General features: G+C 43.6%; 1 protein-coding gene across 5 annotated transcripts in view; it reads right to left on the bottom strand.

Moving 5' to 3' along the window:
• The window catches only part of Atg4c (autophagy related 4C cysteine peptidase), a 70,853-nt gene that overhangs the window by 29,676 nt on the left and 20,244 nt on the right, over nucleotides 1-20,933 (bottom strand). For 4 of the 5 annotated variants that reach the window (XM_075944901.1, XM_075944904.1, XM_075944902.1 and 1 more), the window contains exons 2-7: nucleotides 20,357-20,491; nucleotides 15,266-15,349; nucleotides 13,036-13,269; nucleotides 10,043-10,373; nucleotides 8,530-8,600; nucleotides 7,823-7,959 (exon numbers count right to left, since the gene is read on the bottom strand). In XM_075944901.1, the coding sequence (XP_075801016.1) occupies nucleotides 7,823-7,959; nucleotides 8,530-8,600; nucleotides 10,043-10,373; nucleotides 13,036-13,269; nucleotides 15,266-15,349; nucleotides 20,357-20,432 (933 nt within the window). In that variant the 5' untranslated portion in view covers nucleotides 20,433-20,491. Of the gene's footprint in view, nucleotides 1-7,822; nucleotides 7,960-8,529; nucleotides 8,601-10,042; nucleotides 10,374-13,035; nucleotides 13,270-15,265; nucleotides 15,350-16,133; nucleotides 16,258-20,356; nucleotides 20,492-20,933 lie in introns of those variants that run through there. The other variant, XM_075944905.1, reaches the window with a different exon arrangement.

Genomic DNA, 20,933 nt, shown 5'->3' with positions numbered 1-20,933 from the left:
ACAGGTCAGGGAACCCTGATTGCTCTTCAAGCTGATGAGGGAGGGGGACTTGATCGGGGGAGGGGGAGGGAAATGGGAGGCAGTGGCGGGGAGGAGGCAGAAATCTTTAATAAAGAAATAAATTAAAAAAAATAATATGTGGTCACTGGGAAAAAAAGAAAGAAAAGGAAAAAGAAAAAAAACAAATGTACACAAACACACACACAAAGAATACCCAAAGATCATTTCTAATTTTTTTTTTTCATTCTTGAGACAGTGTCTTACACTGTCCAGGACAGCCTCAACTTACTAAGTAGTTGAGAAGCTGAGAATGACCCTGAACTAACCTCCCACAGGCTGGTATTGCAGGTGTGTGTCACCACATCTTGCTTAGAGCTCATTATTATTAAAATTTGGGGGAGTATCTTCTTGGCATCTGACAATATTACATATACAAATTTACTAGCACAATTTTATATGTGGCTAAACACTGTATATACTACCTTTTCCTTCTTTTGAATTTTTTTTAAATCTATATGTGTATGTGTGTGTATGTGCGTGCGTGCGAGAGAGAGAGAGAGAGAGAGAGAGAGAGAGAGAGAGAGAGAGAGAGAGAGAGAAAGAGAGAGAGTTTATAGATACTATATGGATGTAGGTACCTACAAAAGCCAGAGGGCAATGATTCCCATGTGGCTGAAGTTACAGAGAGTGTGAGCACCTAATGTGGGTGCTGGGAACTGAACCTGGGTCCCCTGCAAGAACAGTAAGTGTTCTTAACCACTGAGCCATCTTCCCAGCCCAATGCTACTTTATCTTTTTAGTGCTCATTTTGCCAGGAACATTTTTTCATATAGTAAATACATATATCACTTTGATAACTAATGGTTATGTTTTATGCTCATAAACCCTCAGGAATATTTGAATTGTTCTAAGTTCTTTGTGTTTTAAATAACCCCTTTGTTACAATTCGAATGTGTTCATTTCCTCTAAAATCTACATGCTAGAAACTTAATCCACAGCAAAACAACGGTAAAAGTTAAGATCTTTGGGGAACACTTGGATCCGGATGGCTCCACCCTTCTGAATGGATTAATAGTCCTCTAAAATGGGCCTGAGGGAATGGATACCTCTGTCCTGCTTTTCTTCAGAAGACCCTTCAGCAGCAGCCGGTCCCTGACCCTGAATGAGGTATCCAGAATATAAGAGAATGGATCTCTGTTCTTTATGAATCATCCAATCTCAAGTGTTTCACTGCAGGAGCACAACGCAGACTAAAACAGCCTCCGAAGAACAAGCTCGTGGGGCTGGAGAGAGGGCTCAGCAGTTAAGGGCTGGAGAGAGGGCTCAGCAGTTAAGGGCTGGAGAGAGGGCTCACTGGTTAAGGGCTGGAGAGAGGGCTCAGTGGTTAAGGGCTGGAGAATGGGCTCAGCGGTTAAGGGCTGGAGAACGGGCTCAGCGGTTAAGGGATGGAGAGATGGCTCAATGGTTAAGGGCTGGAGAGAGGGCTCAGTTGTTAAGGGCATTTGCTGCTCTTTCAGAGGATCCAGGTTCAGTTTCCAGCACCCATGTGGTGGCTCACAACTCTCTTTAACTCCAATTCCATGGGTTCTGCCACCCTCCTTGGGCACCACACACACACAGTGCACACATATACACACTGGCAAAATATTCATACGGATAAAAATAGAAATAATTAAATCTTTAAAAAAGAAAGCCTTAAATAATTACGATCTTGAAAAAATATCAGAGGTGGTTTATTAAGAAAAGCAGTAACTGATAAAGAACAAATAAAACAAACATTAAACTCTTTGCTAACCTTAGCTGCCTTGAACCAACTAACAAATACAGATAATGCCTATCCTATGAAAAACAATCATTTAACAGTAATAGGGTTTCTTAACAGTAAGGTTTCTGTTCCGTTCTCTTTAAATAAAAACTCAGCTTCACAAGGCAACCCAGTCAGCGGAATGAAATGTGTATGTCCTGTGGACAAATGAGGAAGTGAAAGTCCCAAGTCTCCCCCAGCTGAGAAAAGAAAGAGACCTATGTATACCCCAAGAGTGTGGCCACGGAAAGGAGACTCAGTTCGGGCGTCTGTATTTCCTCTGCTTCAGACTGGACCCCACAATACACACCTAGGCCTGGGGGCTGGAACGCCACAACGTGCGAAAAATGGGCTGCATCTTTAGAAACTTTAAACACTTCTCAGTTCCTCAGAGTGCTTCTCCGCGTTTGCTAGTGTGAGGAATTACCAAGTTGTATCCACAAAGCAATCGATAAAACTGAAGCTAATCCACTGAAAAGCGAAGTCCTGATGCATCTTGTGGAAGGAAGAACTTTTGAGTTCTCCTCATTTCGGGTCCTTACAGAAATAAAACTGAGTGAGCTTCCTGTGGTGAGGAACGATAAGGCACACAGCAAACATCTTTCTCAGGAATGTGCTAAGACACCTCTAAGACACTGTGGGAGGACCTGGAACAATACATTGAAAACACATAGCTATATGTTGCATGTTAGACTAGACTGTACTTTGGTTTGGGGGAGAGGTAGAACTGCTAACCACATATACAAAAAGAGGAGTAGAGAAGACGGAGAGAGAAGGAGGGGGGTCCAGTAGCGGCCTTTCTCGGGGGGCTTTCAGACACACTGACCCTTCACTTTCAGGTGGGGAGACCTTTACCAGCCCCCCTCTGGCCGAGCATATCACCTGTCGTAAAATTCTCACACAACCACTTCAGGTATTTTTATCTGATAATGTTTCAAACCTCAAAAGGGCTCTCATTTTAGGGGACTACAGTGTAAACCCAACTAGCAGACATTCAAGGAAACACTATGGTTAGAAACTCTTTATTGGGGGATTTTACAGCAACAAAATGACGGTCTTCTCTCCAGTTCAATATTTGAACTTGAATATACCACTTGATTTCCCTGGGCCCTTTCGGGTTTACAAAGACAAAGTGCCTGCCTGCTGTGAGGGCAAAGGAGATGGATTACACCAGAAAGGACAACACAAATGAGTTAGCAAATACTGGTCACGGGACTCCCGCGTGCCGGGTACCGAGGAGATCACAGAAAGAAACCACCCGTTCAGACTCCAGCGCATCGGGCAGGGCCGCGTGCCATCAGCACTACCAACAGCAGAGCCCTCTGCCAGATGAAACACACCTGGAAGGCCCTGGCAGCTTCTTCCACCAAGAAAAGGTTTTGGCTCAAGGAGCCGGTATCGTTTGAATGTGAACTGTCCTCACAGGCTCAAATGTTTAAACGCTTGGTTCTCAGCCAGTTTGTTAGGGAAAGCACTGGAAGCTTTGGGAAGGGGGAGTGGCTGCTAGAAGTGGGGAACCTAGCCACAGGCCTCTGAGGGTTACAGCCTGGCCTCATTTCCATTTTGAACAGTCTGTTTCCTGATCCTCCAAGATGCAAAAAGGCTTCCTCATGCCCCTACCACAATGGGCCAGCAGCGAATCGCAACACCGTACCTTCCCTGCCTTAACCTCCCAACCAGGGGCACCCAACCTGTTGACTTCTCAGGACCACACAGGTGAAGAGCAGTCACAACTCATGCATTCACTACACAAACACTACCAATGGCTGGTGAGCAAGAGAAGGCATGCGTGTGACTTTCACACCATCTGCCCGCAGGTGCACACAGGTCCTCACGCTACAACCCCGAGTGTGTAGCACTCCACTGGGATGGTCTCTAAGAATCACTGAGCACCTGCAAAGTGTGCAGTTGTGGGTCAAGAAAATGAACATACCAAAGCAATACAACTTCATGGATTTTCTAAAATACATTTATATATAGAAAGAAGAGGTGGCAACATAAACTTGCAGGGTCCTTGGTGTTGTGTTTGTGAAACTAATGTGCCAGTAGCCGGTGGACGGAGGTAATGGCGCTTCTCTGTGGCTGGCTGGGGGTTTCAGTCCTAGCCTGACTCCAGCTGCTCACAAATGTGCAAGTGATGCAAAAAGCGACAGCAAGGATAAGGTGTGAGGGGAAGCCGGCAATGTTTGTCTCCGGAAGACAGAGTCCTCTGCAGGACTTGTCAAGAGGCATTGACCTCTTTAAGGTGAATGCCAGGGTGCAGCGCCAGTTGTCCCATCTGGAAATAGGCAGGTAACATATTTATGGCAACTAAAATTGGAAACACAAACATTATTTTCCCAAAAATTCTTGAAATGTGTTTTCAAGTTCTTATGTCACATACTGCTGGGTCTCTCCCGGGTTGTGGTTTGGCTGGTGTGCTGAAATGTGTGATAGTGTTTAAAGAGCCTGAACTTGATTGAACTGCCACATTTTTTTTTATGGTTGTTGTTTTATATTTTTTCAAGGCAAGGTTTCTCTGTGGCTTGGGATTAATGTGGGATTCCCCTCTGTATGCTGTGAATACCGTTGGTTAATAAAGAAACTGTCTTGGGCCTGTGCAGGGAGTAGAGGTAGGCAGAAAAAACTAAGCTGAATGCTGGGAGACAGAAGGTGGAGTCAGAGAGAAGCCATGGAGACGCTAGAGATAGACGACAGTTGGAATCTTGCCTGTAAGCCACAGCCACGTGGCAATATACGGATTAATAGAAATGGGTTAGATTAATATGTAAGAGTTAGTCAATAAGAAGCTAGAGCTAATGGGCCAAGCAGTGATTTAAATAATACAGTTATTGTGTGATTATTTCGGGGCTAAGTGGCCTTCTTCCAACATGGGCTTCCTGGAACTTGCTTTGTAGACCAGGCTGGCCTTGAACTCATGGAGATTTGCCTGCCTCTGCCTCCTGAGTGCTGGGATTAAAGGTGTGTACCACCACTGCCCAGTGAACTACTACAATTTTAGTTGCACTTAAAATGTGAGATGATGTGAAACACTGTGTTGATAAACTTGAAGACACATGTTTAATGATTTAAAGGATTGGTTAAATCCACTAAAAAAAGAATAATGCTACAACTGTAAGCCAGTTTTCACTGTCAACTTTCGATACAAATTTTGGTTTTGATATCAGAAAGGAGTTGATACATGTTGTAAATCATAAAATCTTCTCAACGTCTGACCTTGACTTAGCCTCTTACTTTCAAAAAGGTTACTGATGTAGCCACAGTTAACATTATCATTTTTAAGGAATTCGTGGTGAGGATTAAACTTCTTGATCCTTAGTGAAATTCAGTCCTAATGAAGAGTTTCATGATGTTATTCAATCTTAATGGTGTGCACACATATTTTCTTGATGTATTGTGTGATACTTCATTCAGCACAAATTCTGGGCAGTGGCGACATCATCTTCTGTGAATTGTACAAACCCCTCTCTTCTACCTACCATTATGAGTACCTCTGATAAAGGCCATCAATACAGTGACAAAGAAACAGCTTTGTTTTTTACTGCTTTATAGAAACTTCTTGATTTAGTTGTGCCTTTTAAGGGCACTAAAGAAGCCATGTCTTCAGTGACTTTAATTCATCACCAACACCACTAAAAGCAGCAAGTTAGGATATACCTGCAGCTGAGCTGTTGCCTAGTACCAATGTAAGAAACTTAAAACTAGGGGCTGGAGAGATGGCTCAGTGGTTAAGAGCATTGCCTGCACTTCAAAAGTCCTGAGTTCAATTCCCGGCAACCACATGGTGGCTCACGACCATCTGTAATGAGGTCTGGTGCCCTCTTCTGGCCTGCAGACATACACACAGACAGAATATTGTCTACATAACAAATAAATAAATAAATATTTAAAAAAAAGAAACAAAACTAGGGGCTCTTCTCTTCAACCTTCTTTCAGAGAATTTTACCAATTTCTCCACTTTACGTGGTTATAGTCAGGCGAGACAAACTGACTTTAGAAATACCCCTTTTCTCAAAGCATAAAATGTTATACCTGCCACACTCTACATGCCTCGCTTAATAAACTAGCCACCAGTAAATGGTTTTGATTTTTTGCTATTAAATATGCTGCCACAAAACTAGCTTTTACAATAGCATCTGTCCAAATCGTAACTTTCAGAAACAATTTTGTTGAGACCAGTCTTTTGTTCAGCTCCACTATTTTGTCCTTCCGACACAATGCCGATACACATCGGATCTGACAGCATGTATTACATATAATGACTTTTTAAATTACAGTCTTTGGAAACTTACACCAATTCCTCACAAGCTAGGCAGACTCCCTTACTATTTACCTCAACAGAAAACTAGCCATCTGGCCGTTTTGCATTGAACCATCTTCCACCAGCCATAATTTTTCTTCTCTGGGGCTTCTCTTCTCCTCCCTCACTCCAGAAGTGCATGAGTGTGTGAGTGTGTGTGCATGTGTGTGTGCGTGCACATGGAAGCCAGAGAATGACAGTATCTTCCTCAGTTGCTCTCCACCCTATTTCTTGAGACAGGATCTCTAGGTAGACCTTCTACTCACTGGCTGGCCCGGCTGGCCCGGCTGGCCAACAAGCCCTAGAGACCTTATCCTCCTGCCTCCACATCCCCAGCACTGGGATTGGGGAACATGCTACCATGCCCACCTGCTGTGGGCAAGTGGGGCTCAAATCCAGATCCTCATGGGACTTTACCAGCTAAGTCGTCTCCAAGGCCCAGTTCTGCTTTCCTTTGAGACCCTGCATAAGACCCATGCTAGGATTAAAACACAGTAATGCATAAGAGACTGCATTGACTTTCACTGTGAGAATTAATGGATAGGAAAGTGGAAAGCGGGGTGGGGTCCTTCTGGATCCCAGCTGCTAATGTAGTGCAATGGGAAACCAATTGCAAAGCACGGTAGGCAACAGAGGAAACACAGCTGAGGTGTGGATGCAACCCTAATAATCAAGTAAGAAGACTATTCTAGCTTCAAAACAGCATTAAACGCCTACCATCTGTGATGGTGGTGATTGCTGTGTTTCACTCTTCAAGCCACCATGAGCACATGTAAGGTCTGGTGCTATAATTGGACTCTCTGTACTTGGAAGATAACACACTGGAAGACACATATGCATACAAGTAGAAGAACATATACATACCTGTTCTGCATTACACTACAACACAGCATTGTCACCACCAAAGTGCACACTATAGTTATAGACCATGCAATATAGTTACCAAAGCAACAAGAAAAGGCACACACACACACACACACACACAAAGAAAAATCATATAATGTCTTAAGTAAGCTCACAGTTTTGTGAAGATTAGCATTCATAGCTATCCTGGGCTACATGTCCCCTGCAGGCTAAGGACTGAACGCCTCTGTACTGTGAGTCAAAACAAACTTCACCTTCCTAAAGTTCATTCTGCCAAGTATTTCATCACAGCAAGAAAGAAGGTCACTTTACTAAAGCTGAAAGTATTGTTAAAGCTACAGACTTAACCAGCTACTTCAAAACTAAATGTCTTAGTGCCTAAAACAAGACAACGCATCTAACCATACATAACTATGTGCTGAGGAATCAAACAGAGTTTTAATTGATTCATAAGAAAGGGGAAGTTACTTCCGTCTACTTTAGCAATTCCTCACCGGCATCATGGTGCCATGATAACAAGCGATGAAATACAGTAGTCATTTTAAAGTTTAATAGTTAATGTGACATGTTAGCTTCATGAATAACTAAGCAAATATCTTTGAATAAGAAAAGGATACTGGAGGAGCAGCCACATCACACACCTCACTTGCACACCGCACCAAGACTCACAGGGTGCCCACTCTGTCACAGAAAGATGCCGTTCTTCAGACTCGTGTGCTGCCCCAAGGCTGAAATTTACAACCCCTGGTGCCAAACTTCACAATGTATAAGTGTAGGATCGTCATGACTTACTCGTGGAGGAGAGTTTTTATGTTAAGTACTACTGCTGTCTTGAGAACAAAAGCACTTCTTACCTTCACAAACTCCAGATAGTCAGTGTTGGTTCTTTCTCCACCAAGTCTAACAGGAACTAAGATAATAACAGCCTTGTCCCTGGCGTCCCCAGAGGTCACAGAGTCGGTCTGCTTATCAATTACATCAGAATTGTAAACTGGGAGAAACATAATGAACATGTATGTATTATGCATTATAAAAGCAGCTGTCTACACACTTACTCTAGCCCCCCTCCTCCACTGGTTGGTCATCTGGTGTCTGGTACCACTACCAAAGGACCAACAAGCTCCAAATGCCAAGTACATGGCCCCTAGAAATTCAACAGTAACAAAACACAAGTATTGAAGCATTGATCTCCCTGAGCATATGCTCTATCAGGAAGACTAACAATAAAAAGGAAAAGCATAAGTCAGAAAGTGTTTGACTTGATTAGATGCCAAATACAGGCCAGTGGGATGGCTAAGCAAGAAGGCTCTTTGAGCCGGGTGGTAGTGGCGCATGCCTTTAATTCCAGCACTCGGGAGGCAGAGGCAGGCAGATCTCTGTGAGTTCGAGACCAGCCTGGTCTACAAGAGCTAGAAACAGAACAGGTCCCAAAGTTACAGAGAAACCTTGTCTCAAAAACAAAGAAAAAGCCATACAATATAAACCAGGAAGAGATGAGCAATGCACACACGAAGGGTGTGAGCCAACACAACACACGGCTAGAATTCCACACACTCCATACCTGTGCAGTCCTGAGCAACATAAATAGTTAGTCCTTGTAAGTCGGGGTGTCTTGCTTCTTCTACTGCTTTTCTAGGAAAATGATAAACATCCTTAAAATTCTAGTCAAAATTTCCTGATGGCACCTAAGGATTTAGTTTAAAAAGAAAAACAATCCATTGCTTCCCAGCCCTTCCTATGTGACCTGTATGTCTGCTGTCCAAGTTATCACCTGAATGGGGCCAGAAATCGGCTGCGTTTTCCAAGGCGAACATCACACTAGACACTCTAAATGAAGTTACAAACCATGACTTCAGAACCTGTGCTATGAAACGTATCTCCCAGCCATATACAGACTTCCTTCTTCGTCAGCTCCTTGGCTACCCAAGGCTTTCTAAGCAGGGAGTCACATGTACTCAAGGTTTGCTTCACAGTCAGACATTCAGCACAAAGAACGCATATTGCACTGGTCCCCAACTACAACTGTCCACGTTTTTTTTCTTTTTCTTCTTCTTCTTCTTTCTTTAAACAACAGCTTGGCTTCCTCACACCAATCAGAACTCAGCTGAGGGGCTGGAATGTAGTTTGGTGTTAGAGCGTTGGCACAGTGTCCTGAGGTCCTGGGTTTCATACCCAGTGCCACAGGGCAAGGAAGGAAGAAGAAAAAATTCACTTGACCTGAGCAAATGAATTTCCTAATTTAAAGCGTCAGAATTCTGTAAGCAAAACTGCAAACTGGGAAGCCCCTGTGGGCAAGAGTGTTCTCAATGGCGGGTGCTGTGACGAAACCCCAACATCTGCAAAGAGGACTCACACAGATGTGGCAAGTAAAATATTTTATTTGCCTATCTCCTTACTTCTGCATAACCTTAAGTGTTCCACTATGTAGGCTCCTGTATACTAGTGAAGAAGAAACACCAGATAACGATGGCCAAACTCAACCTGTAGCCTGGATTTTTAGACTGTAAGCTAAGAACGGTTTTGACAATTTAAAAAAAGAAAGAGAAAGAAGAATGGAAAACGGAAGCCGCAGGGCCTGCAAAGCCCCGGATATTTGCCAGCTGCCACCGGAGGAAGGCCACAGAGAGCCTGGGGACCTCTTACAGGCTGGAGACAATCTGCTCTCATAAGTGTCGGCTTCGCTGCTCACCACTCATATGACTCTGAAATGTGCATGGAAATGTTGAAGCAATAATTTTAGCTCTAGACATCTCACTAGCCATCAATAAACAGTTACATTACAAAATAATAATAATACAGCCTGCCTCCAGGTTGAAAGAGCTACCAAGCTTTTAGAACATGCAACGAATAATCTAATGAGAACCTAGTTAGAACGAGATCCTGTATATCGGCACCTAAAAGCAAGAGAAGAAAACCCCGTCCGTAGTAAATGTAACTGTAGTCCCATGTCTTGACTCCCCATTAGCAAAGGACAGCAGAGGGTTCTCATGCAGCCGGTCTTTAGGGGCTTCAGCTGTCTGCACTCACTGTCAAAGCTGGTATTTCTAAGACAGAAGGGACAGAAACAACGATACCTTAAAATGTGAGCAACCACGGCTGGCCCGTACCAATCTCCAGCCTTTTTCCCAGACTTCTTGCCGAATTCTATGAGTCGATGTAAGCCGAAGACAGATACAGGGGAGTCTCCAAACCAAGAGACAATTTTCCTGTGACAAATCTCGTTCTGCGCTGCAAGGTCGTCAGGATGCTTCCTGATCGTTTCCTTCAGAGAAACTGCTGGAGTTCTGAGCTCCCTTTCCCCTGAAAGCGAGGCTTCAAGTGATGCGGTAAACTTTTTGACGGTGTTGGAAGTCCACGAGTCAGAGTCTGAGTTCTCAATATGCAGTGCGTCGGGCCAGGTCCAAGCTATAGCATCAAAAATATACACATGCACATATATAACAACACGCACAACACATATTCCTAAATAGGCAAGTATGCAAATATAACCTGTTCATTGCATATAGTGTATGTATATGAACACTTGGTAAAAGTTGCCTTGAAAGAGGAAAAAAAGTATGTCAGACACAAAGGTGCACACCTTTAATCACAGTACTTAGGAGGCTAAGAAAAACTGACCTCCGTAAGTTCAAGGCCAGCATGATATACACAGTGAGATCCTGTTTCAAAAAAAAGAAAGAAAAGAAGAAGGAAGGGAGGGAGGGAGGAGAGGGGAAAAGGGGAAGGAAGGGAGGAAAAAGAAGAAACGAAGGAAGGAAGGGAGGGAGGGAGGGAAGGAAGGAAGAAGGAAGGGTAAAGGAAGGGAAGGGAAAAGAAAGAAAAAGAAGAGAAAAGGAAAGGAAAGGAAAGGAAAGGAAAGGAAAGGAAAGGAAAGGAAAGGAAAGGAAAGGAAAGGAAAGAAAAGCATGGTAACTAACTCCAGGACTTGCTAGGCTGAGGCAGGACAACTGGGCATTTGAAGCCAGCCTTGCCTACACAGGGAGAACCTGCTTTGAGAAAAAACAGAAACAGTGGGATGGAGGTAGAGCTTTGTGTTTGCCTAACATGCTCAAAGCTCTGGAATTCATCCCCAGTACTGAAGAAAAAATAAAAAGACAGCAGGGAAAAAAAGAGGAAGGAGGAAGAAAAGAGAAAGAATGGGAAGGGTGCTGGCAGCAGTGCTCGGGAGGCCCAGGCGCGGCACGGCAGGAAGGCATTCTGGACCAGACTGAGCCAAACAGCAAGAAATATAAGATTTTGCTTATAAAACAAAAGAATAAACATATGAGCGACAAGAATATGGTGATGTCGATGATATATTTGAACGACTCTGTAACGTCTAAATGTTCTAAACTGGGGACACACTACATGTAATTAAGGGAAAGCCACAAAAAAGAAAGGCTGAAAACGGCGAGCTGCTGAACTCGGGTACAAACGGGCACTCTTTCAATAACAAAACACCTGTACTCCACCGACACAGGTCTAGACTGGGCTTCTCAAAGGTACAAGAAAAAAGAAAACACTTATTAACCTTTATAGTACTCTGAGTAGTTATCTTAAGACAGGAGATTAGTTTTGATTACCTGTTTTAAAGAAGAGGAGGAGGCAGAGGAGGAGGAGGAAGAGGAGGAAGAGGAGGAAGAGGAGGAGGGAGAGGGAGAGGAGGAGGGAGAGGAGAAGGGAAAGGAGGAGGAGAAGGAGGAGGAGGAGGAGGAGGGAGAGGAGAAGGAGGAGGAGGAGGAGGAGGAGGAGGAGGAGGGAGAGGAGAAGGAGGAGGAGGAGGAGGGAGAGGAGAAGGAGGAGGAGGAGGAGGAAGAAGAAAAAAAGAAGAGAAGGAGAAGACGATTGAAATTTTTACTTTTCTTTAAGATATTTCCCTGGTCCCTTCCTTCAGAACACCATGATGCTTTGTTACAGAATAGCTTCGGTTAGAGAATAATAGTTTTCTAGTAAATTAAAAGTTAATGAATAAATCCAGGAAAGCTATAAGATCTAAACACAGCAAATATCACCATTATTTTACTGTTTTTAATAATGCAGCAATCTTCAAACGTTAAACGTTATTTGTAAATTAACGAAACACATCATTTTGAATCTAGATTAAGTCACAAGTTCAAAGATCTGTTCAGGAACAAACATTCCCATCCCTGCTCATGAGTACACAGGACCACAAACAAATCGGCCCCTAAAACTGGTCTGAACTGAGTCTTACTTAGCTGTGTTTAGGGCACACTTCTGGCACATGACCAGGACCCTGAGTTCAATCTCCAACATACAAACATTTTAAAAATTAAAAAAAAATTCCCTCGTATCTGTCACACTACTCATTAACTTTTTTGCTAAGTGACTTCAATCATCTACAGAAGAGTTAATAGCACAAGGATATTGTCTAACAATTTAAAGAAATCCGATATTTAGTAGTGTCTAGAGATAAGAGCCTAAAGTGGTAAAAACAAAACCCTCTTACAAATATATACATTATTTGAAAAAAACTGATAGGAAAAATGACACTAGAAAGTAAATACAAGTAAGCTGTCAATGGCAAAGAATATCAATGAGATTTCTGAGGATTGAACAGTCTAAGCACAGGGGCTGGAGGATGGATCAGCAGTCAAGAGTGTTGCTGCTCCTGCAGAGGACAAAGGTTCTGTCCCCAGCACCTATGCCGGACAGCTCATAAGTGCCTGTAACCCCAGCTCCAGAGGATCTGCCATCTTCTTCTGGCCTCCACACATTTATTTATTTTAATAGATCATTTTAAAGCTCTAAACATAATGTTCTTATTAAGAGTATACCTAAATTTTTAATATAAAGAATTATAGCCAGGTATGGTGGCACATGCCCAACACTTGAGAGACAGAGGCAGATGGATCTCTGTGAATCCAAGGTCAGTTAGGGCTAAACAGTGAGATGGCCATGATGTATGCACGGTTCTGAAAGGAGAGTCAGGAGCATGTGTAAGATGGTCAGGTCAGCTCAATCCAAATGCAGAAGGCAGATCAGCTCTTAGGATTAACCTCAGCATGTTCTACACAAGCTGTTGATCACAGTCAGGACAGCAGCAGCCGGAAATAGAGACTTGATTTACCTCTACCGAGAAAGTGTAGTATGAGCCCTTGAGCCAAGAGCATCTGGCCAGTCCTCAGCGTACAGCCCCAGCCACAGTCTGTCGTCAAGGCTGAGGCTTCTATTTGAGGAAATTCTTCCCTGTAGGTCAGCCAAATTCTAGAAATGAAATCCTTACGGAATTCCTCCACATTTCCTGCAATCACATGCTCTTCAATGGTACATCCTGATCTTGGAGGCAACATCTTGTCTTCATCTACAGAATTTTTAAAAACGCAAGTTATATAGTATAAAGACAGTTAAAGACGCAAGCATAATGGTAATATCGTCATTGTTTTGTTATAAATCACAGAACAACCTTTCTGATCTTTTCTGTTCATTTTAAAAGGAATACAAGTGTTACACTGTCTAATCAAATGAGAATGAACCCTGAGGTGTTTGTCCGCTGTGGGAAATCAATCCAAGGATGAACAGCGATGCTGCTCCTAACAGTGGCCATCTGACACTCTCGTAAAATCACTCTTAGATGAGGGGGCAATGTAAAATATCTTTCTTTTTCCCTCCGATGGCCCAAGACACACATATTACAGCTCTGGGAAATGTTTCTTGAAAATAACAAGCCATGACTTGTCAATATGCAAAAAATATGTACAGTCACATGAGTTAATACTTGTAAAGTGTGCATTGTATTGACATGAATATTTATACTCAAATTATAAAGTCAAAACCAATAAGCTATGGAGTAAGAATATAAAATTCTTAAAACACAAATGTCCTCTTAGGTTCACATATAATTTTTCAGAATTTGTTGCCACCCACACGTATCATTTTAAAGGTCTTGACAGACTGATTACGTCTAGCACAATTACTATGAAAAAGCCATTGTTTGCCCAATACTTTACAAAACTCTATACTTGAAATGAGCTGACATCAACCTTACCTTTTACCTGCAGCTGGAGACACTGTTCAGCATTAGCAGATTCTGATAGGTATTAGTACTGGCTGGCTTGGATGTGTACAAGCTACACCTCTCAATTCCAAATTCAACATCCAAAGTAGGATGTTAAAGGCTGAGAGTTTCACAATGCACTCTCTCTTCATTCTTCCTGCACCCATCCCTTGCCTTCAGTTCATTGTGAAAAATTCCCATCGCTTTAACGTCACACATATTCAGCAGATGATAATAAACAATGAATGCCAAGCCTCTGTTGACATGATTCTCTCTCAGTATTATATAGAACTTGAAGTTAGTTACAAATAAAAGTGCCTGGAAATTAAACATGGCACTGCAGTATGTCTAAATATGCCACTTTTGACATTCAGATTTGTTTTAAATATGACGCAATAGTTCCTGACTCTCATGCCTCATCCTACAAACACAGAGCTCCAAACTCCTCTCAAGAAGTAACTCATTCTTCACCTTCTTCAGACCGGGTCAACACTAAATACTACGGAGAAACGTCAGCACTAAATAAACAGCCAAGAGCTTGAAGAAGGAGAAATGCTTCAAAAACCACACAATAAATGTGGGGGAAGGAAGCAAACAAATTGAATAAAATAGTTAATAATACTGGAGGTCTGATCGAACTGATTACACAATGCTAAGAAATACAAGAGCTGCAAAACCTACATAAATAGATGGAGACTGAAGAACACATCAGAGGGTCACTTCACTGCAACACAATTTAAGAAGAAGCAGAGGGGAATTATGTGGGGGGGGGCTAGAGGGGATAGAGGGGGGAACAAGAGCAGGGAACAGGATATATGCGCCATGAAAGCAGTAGGGAGAATGAAGCCCACCCACAAGAGGGGAAATGAAGGATGCGGAAAGGCAGGCAGGGAAGAAAGTTCTGGAAGGAGGTGGCACCAACAAGGCCTGATTGATTCACGTGAATTTCAGTATCGTAGAGAGGTGGGATGTGACTATTGGACAGACCCTTGGGGACGTCATTGAGGTGACCATTTTTCTTTATTATCACACGCTAAAGTTACCACAGAACTTAAAAAAGAATACAAGCACATCAACACAAGTAATATTTAGTACTTAAAGAATCAAAGTCCAAAATATGAGGGCTGCAGTGAGAAGATGCTGTGCTCCTTATCCTCCAGGGATGCACAAGGACCACACCATACAGTAACACATTACGTCATACAAGGTGTAGGTGGTTGACAGGTCAAATCAGTTTAATCCAGAAATTTAGTAATGAAATTCTTCAAAGATTTTTTTAGTGCTTTACATGTTTATCACTTACCTTCATATTTAAAATGATAACATTTTCCAAGTAATAAAACAGGTGAATTTCTACTAAAATACGTCTTTGTTTTCAACACCCAACCTGCATGGAGAGAAAGAAGGCTCTGGCGTTAAGGTTTCAAGGAAACAACCCTACAGTGTTTCTTTCCTCCTAATTGACTTCAAGTCATGGTTATACTATGAATATACATTTTTAGAAGTTACAAGTATTTAAGACAATGAACTAAAATTAGAGGCTATTTTTTCTAGTTTTAATAAATTGTGGTTTCTTTTAACCAAAATCTACCACTTAAGAAACACAGAAGACAAAGAAAAGGGTCCCAGTACTCCTCTGGTGTAAACTGAAAAGGTGGGAACTCCGGTTTCCCTCACATGGCTTCCGTTCCTCAAGTAAGCAAAGATTATCAACTTTTTAAGTTGTCTTCCACCTTAGATACTCTTTAAATATGTATTTATTTGCTTATTTTATGTATGAGTGCTCTATCTGTATATATGCCTTTATGCCAGAAGAGGGCATCAGACCCCTGTGAGATGATTGTGAACCACCATGTGGTTGCTGGAAATCGACCTCAGGATCTCTGGAAGAGCAGCCAGGACTCTAACCTGCTAAGCCATCTCTCCAGTCCCTAGCTCAGATATTTTAAAGGTGTGAAGTACTTGAAAATTCCTGGAGAGACCACATAGTAGCCTAGCACGCCTGGTGAAACTGCTCTCTGATGTAGCTGTCTAGATGTGCATGAGTGCTCAGACATCCTCAGCTGAGCTCAATCTCCTGTCCTAAGCCCCACCTGGAGTCACGAACTCTAACTCGTCGTCTGTCAGCAGTGGGAGAGGGTGTTCTCACTGGCATCCATGGTGGCACTAACCTCTGACTCTCCCGCGGAAAGCAGCGGTCCTCTACAGTACTGAGCACTGCCAAGGGCATGTAACTAAGGGTTGGGCTTGAACACGCCACAGCGGCACGTGCCAGTAACTTCTGGACTCGGGACACTGAGGCAAGAGAAACAAATTTGAGGCCATCTTGGTCTACACAGAGAGACCCTCTCCAGAAAGAAAGCAGAGGGAATGGTTTTTTTAAACACAAGGACATAAATAAACAAAGTTGACAGACATGGGTCTAATACGCTATCTGTCTTTACATTTAACAGTTGATAACAAAAGTTTAAAACTAGTGGTTTTTATGGTAGTGCTCCCTTAAAGCACTTTATACAAATAATGAAAAATATGTATTAAAATCATGATGATACAAGAAAGGCTCTAAGCTGGACAAGATAGAATGGGACATCAGACAAACTAACCGGCCTTCATTGGGCTTCACTTGGGTTACTGTGAGGTGTCAAAAATAGCTTCCCTGCTCATGGTCTTTCCCCTCTCAAAATGTCACTGCCAACTGAAACTCGCAGTGGCTCAGCCTTAGATAGATAATTTTTCTGTTCAAAAGCATCCTTCTGATGGGCCAGTGAGATGGGCCAGTGAGACAGGCCAGTGAGACGGGCCAATGAGATGAGTCAATGAGATGACCCAGTGAGACAGGCCAGTGAGACGGGCCAGTGAGAAGCCTGAGTTCAAGCCCAGACCCACATGGTAAAAGGAGACAACCAAGTCTACAGCTGTCCTCTGGCTTCCACATGTTCATCATGACACATGCGCGCGCACACACACACACACACACACACACACACACACATAAAAAAATCAAATAGTGGCTAGAGAAACAGCTCAGAGGTTAAAAGCAGTTGCTATTCCTGCGGAGGGCCCAAGTTTAATTTCTTGATCCCATGGCAGGTGGCTCTCAACTGCCTGTTACCCCAGTTCCTGGGGGTCCATTGCCCTCTTCCGGCCTTCACATGCACAGAACCACACTCAGACACACATGTGTACACATAATTAAAAATATACAAGTTAAAAATAAATAACAATTTAAAAACATCCTATTAGCAGACTTAGCATGCACGCGAACTTCTCGGACTCACTTAAGATTTTGCATAAAGTGATACAAGTCAGAGCCCTAGTTCCACATCTCCTGGGTTACAACGAGACCGAACAAAGCCGTAAGATGACGCTGTGGGGCTGGGGAGACGGATCAGCAGTAAAGGGCTCGCACAAAGACCTCGGTTTGGATCTCCAGCTCCCACAGAAAAAGTCAGTGCAGAGACATGTATCTATATCCCAGAGTTGGGAGGTGGAAACGGGGTCACCAGGGCTTCCCGGGCAGTCTCAGCAACTGTTGAGCTCCAGGTTCAGTGACAGACCCTCTGTTAAAAATTAAGGCAGAAAGTGACTGAAGAAGGCACCTGATATCTGGCCTCTGTCCACACGTATGTGTGCAGGCACAAACACACACACACAAAGCATGTATACATGAACACAAAATAAAGTGTAATTGGGAGGGTGAAATGGGGCTTATAGCTGCAAATAAGGTAGGTACTGAGAAGCAGCCATGATTGCTAAGAGAACCTCCAGGAAAGAGCCCCAAAGACATAGCACCGCCCATCAAGGGCTCCGCCATTTGAAAAAAAAAGAAATCCATTTGAAAGGAAAGAACCTAAATTGAGAACACCACTAAATGTGATTCCCTTCTTGAAAGCAGGCATCAAAGCACGCATAAGCCACTACAGCTTCAGTCCAAGTGGGCCAGGCTGTGGCTCAAACTGGCAGAAGAACTTGGCAGAATCATCCACACGGTACTGACTTTTCAGGCAAGAAAGATGCAAGAATGAGGACACTATGGAGACTTGTACCAGGTCCCAGAAAGCTACAGAAGCCAGGTAATGTATGTCTGGGTCAGAGTCCCTGACCGGAGACCCAGGGAGGCCATTATAGGAAACTGTGATGATGAAGCCTCAGTTGCAATGGAAATCCCAGGATGCTGAGAGCCAGGACCACTTCCATCAGGAAAAGCTATTGGTGTGGAGCGGAGCCAGCTGCAGAGAAAAGCTATGCGTGCTGCAGGAGGCGGAGCTAGAGGAGTGGAACCAAGCACGTTAGAACCTAGATGATACCATCCTAGGCGCTGACGCCCGGCACGGTGCTGCAGGATTTGGCATCTGTCCTGCTGGGCTTCGGCGTGGCTTAGATCTGATGGTTCCTTTTATGCCTACATGCCTCCCTTCTGGAATATAATGTCATTTTGTGTCACTGTGCATCAGAACGATATAATTTGTTTGTAGGCTATGTTTGTTTACAAGTTCACAGTTAAAAGACTGCCTTAAATCTCAAAACAGACTTTGGAATTTTGAACGGTGTTGGGACTGTCAAAGACTGCGGGTACATCTAGAGATGGACTAAAATGCATTTTGCATTAATGAGATGAAAAAGAGACTTTAGGATTCAGGGGTGGAATATTATGATTTAAATGGATTTGTTTGGGTGTCAAGTTGACAAGAGAGGGAATTGTCATGGCTAATTTTTAATGTCAGCTTGACTAAATGTAGAATTACCGTGTGTGTGTGTGTGTGTGTGTGTGTGTGTGTGTGTGTTCCCAGAAACATTTCACTGGGGGGGAAGAGGTACCCTAAATGTTGGTAACACTGTTTTGAGAGGCAGTCCCAGACTTAACCAAAGGGAGAATGTACGGGACACACCAAGCACACACTGGTCTCCCTCTGCCCCTGACACAGATCACACCAAGCACACACTGGTCTCACTCTGCCCCCTGACACAGATCACACCAAGCACACACTGGTCTCACTCTGCCCCTGACACAGATCACACCAAGCACACACTGGTCTCACTCTGCCCCCTGACACAGATCACACCAAGCACACACTGGTCTCCCTCTGCCCCCTGACACAGATCACACCAAGCACACACTGGTCTCACTCTCACAGATCACACCAAGCACACACTGGTCTCACTCTGCCCCTGACACAGATCACACCAAGCACACACTGGTCTCACTCTGCCCCCTGACACAGATCACACCAAGCACACACTGGTCTCACTCTGCCCCCTGACACAGATCACACCAAGCACACACTGGTCTCACTCTGCCCCCTGACACAGATCACACCAAGCACACACTGGTCTCACTCTCACAGATCACACCAAGCACACACTGGTCTCACTCTCACAGATCACACCAAGCACACACTGGTCTCACTCTGCCCCCTGACACAGATCACACCAAGCACACACTGGTCTCACTCTGCCCCCTGACACAGATCACACCAAGCACACACTGGTCTCACTCTCACAGATCACACCAAGCGCACACTGGTCTCACTCTGCTCCCTGACACAGATCACACCAAGCGCACACTGGTCTCACTCTGCTCCCTGACACAGGTGCAGCGTGGCTGCTGCCATGTCACACTTTCTAGAGTGTGCTCTAGGCCGTGAGCCTGACAAACCCCTCCTCACCCACGGTCCTCTTGTGAGCCATTGTTCAAACCAACTAGGCAAGCACTAAAATACAGTTCAGTCTAAGGGCTTCTCCCTCCCTGGGGCTTCATCATCCCCAACAATCCGATTGGATTGGATTGTTTGGATTTTGCTTGCCAAGAAAATGCTAAAAGTCAAGTCCAGGGGCTTCACCAAGAAGAAAGGCACACACCTTGGTGAATAAACTTGACACCAGCTATTTTACCAATTCTGTTTACTTCCTGGTTACATATCAAACTAACTGAAATTAAATTCAAAGAACTTTAGAATTTTTTATAACCTGGGAAAATTCATATGCACATAGCCACGAGAATATCAAAATAGTATACCAAATTAGAAAAAAAGTGAGTTTCATGATACAAATTCACTTCAGTTTCCCTGTCTCTGTCTGTCTGTCTGTCTCTCTCTCTCTCTCTCTCTGAGACAGGGTCTCATATACAGTCCTCACTGGGCTGAACTCACTCTGTAGAGTAGGCTGTCCTTGAACTCTCTATCCAGAACGCTGGAATTACAGATCATGCCCACACTTCTGTACGGTACATTTGATTCTCGCTTCTCTAAGCGATGTTCACGGTTATATCCCACTTTCTTCAAGGAAGTCTCATCAGCACTGCTTATATTCCGTTCACATCCCATGATCATTCCAGACACAGTAAAGTGTTTCCTTCTCTAGCAGGCTTACAACATCCTTAAATCACAATACTTACTGTATTTCATGTTGTTCCAAGCAGACATAAATTTAGATTTTAGCTTGTCAACTTCATCTGTTCCTGAAGCCTCCATATTCAAATTCTAAAGAAAAAGCCATCACTCGATTCCATTCTGATATAAAATTCAATGCCCTAAAAGAAAAAAAATAAGGCAAATAAGTAATCAACACATATTGCTAAAGTTACTTAAATTAAATTAAATTAAATGTAATTTAAACTGAAATAAGCCAAACAAGCTGAGGCTGTAGGCTCAGATGGTGGAGTGTCCGCCTCGCAGGCACAAAGCCCTAGGTACAGTTCCAGGCACCACATAAACTAGGCACTGTGGCCCAGTCTGTAGTAGCCCTGGGTACAGTTCCAGGCACCACATAAACTAGGCACTGTGGCCCAGTCTGTAGTAGCCCTGGGTACAGTTCCTGGCACCACATAAACTAGGCACTGTGGCCCAGTCTGTAGTAGCCCTGGGTACAGTTCCAGGCACCACATAAACTAGGCACTGTGGCCCAGTCTGTAGTAGCCCTGGGTACAGTTCCAGGCACCACATAAACTAGGCACTGTGGCCCAGTCTGTAGTA

This window comes from Microtus pennsylvanicus, chromosome 13 (assembly GCF_037038515.1).
Source record: "Microtus pennsylvanicus isolate mMicPen1 chromosome 13, mMicPen1.hap1, whole genome shotgun sequence".
Taxonomy (NCBI): Eukaryota; Metazoa; Chordata; class Mammalia; order Rodentia; family Cricetidae; genus Microtus; species Microtus pennsylvanicus.
The sequence above is the reverse complement of the archived record's forward strand: the minus strand, read 5'-3'. Positions and strand labels throughout refer to the sequence as shown.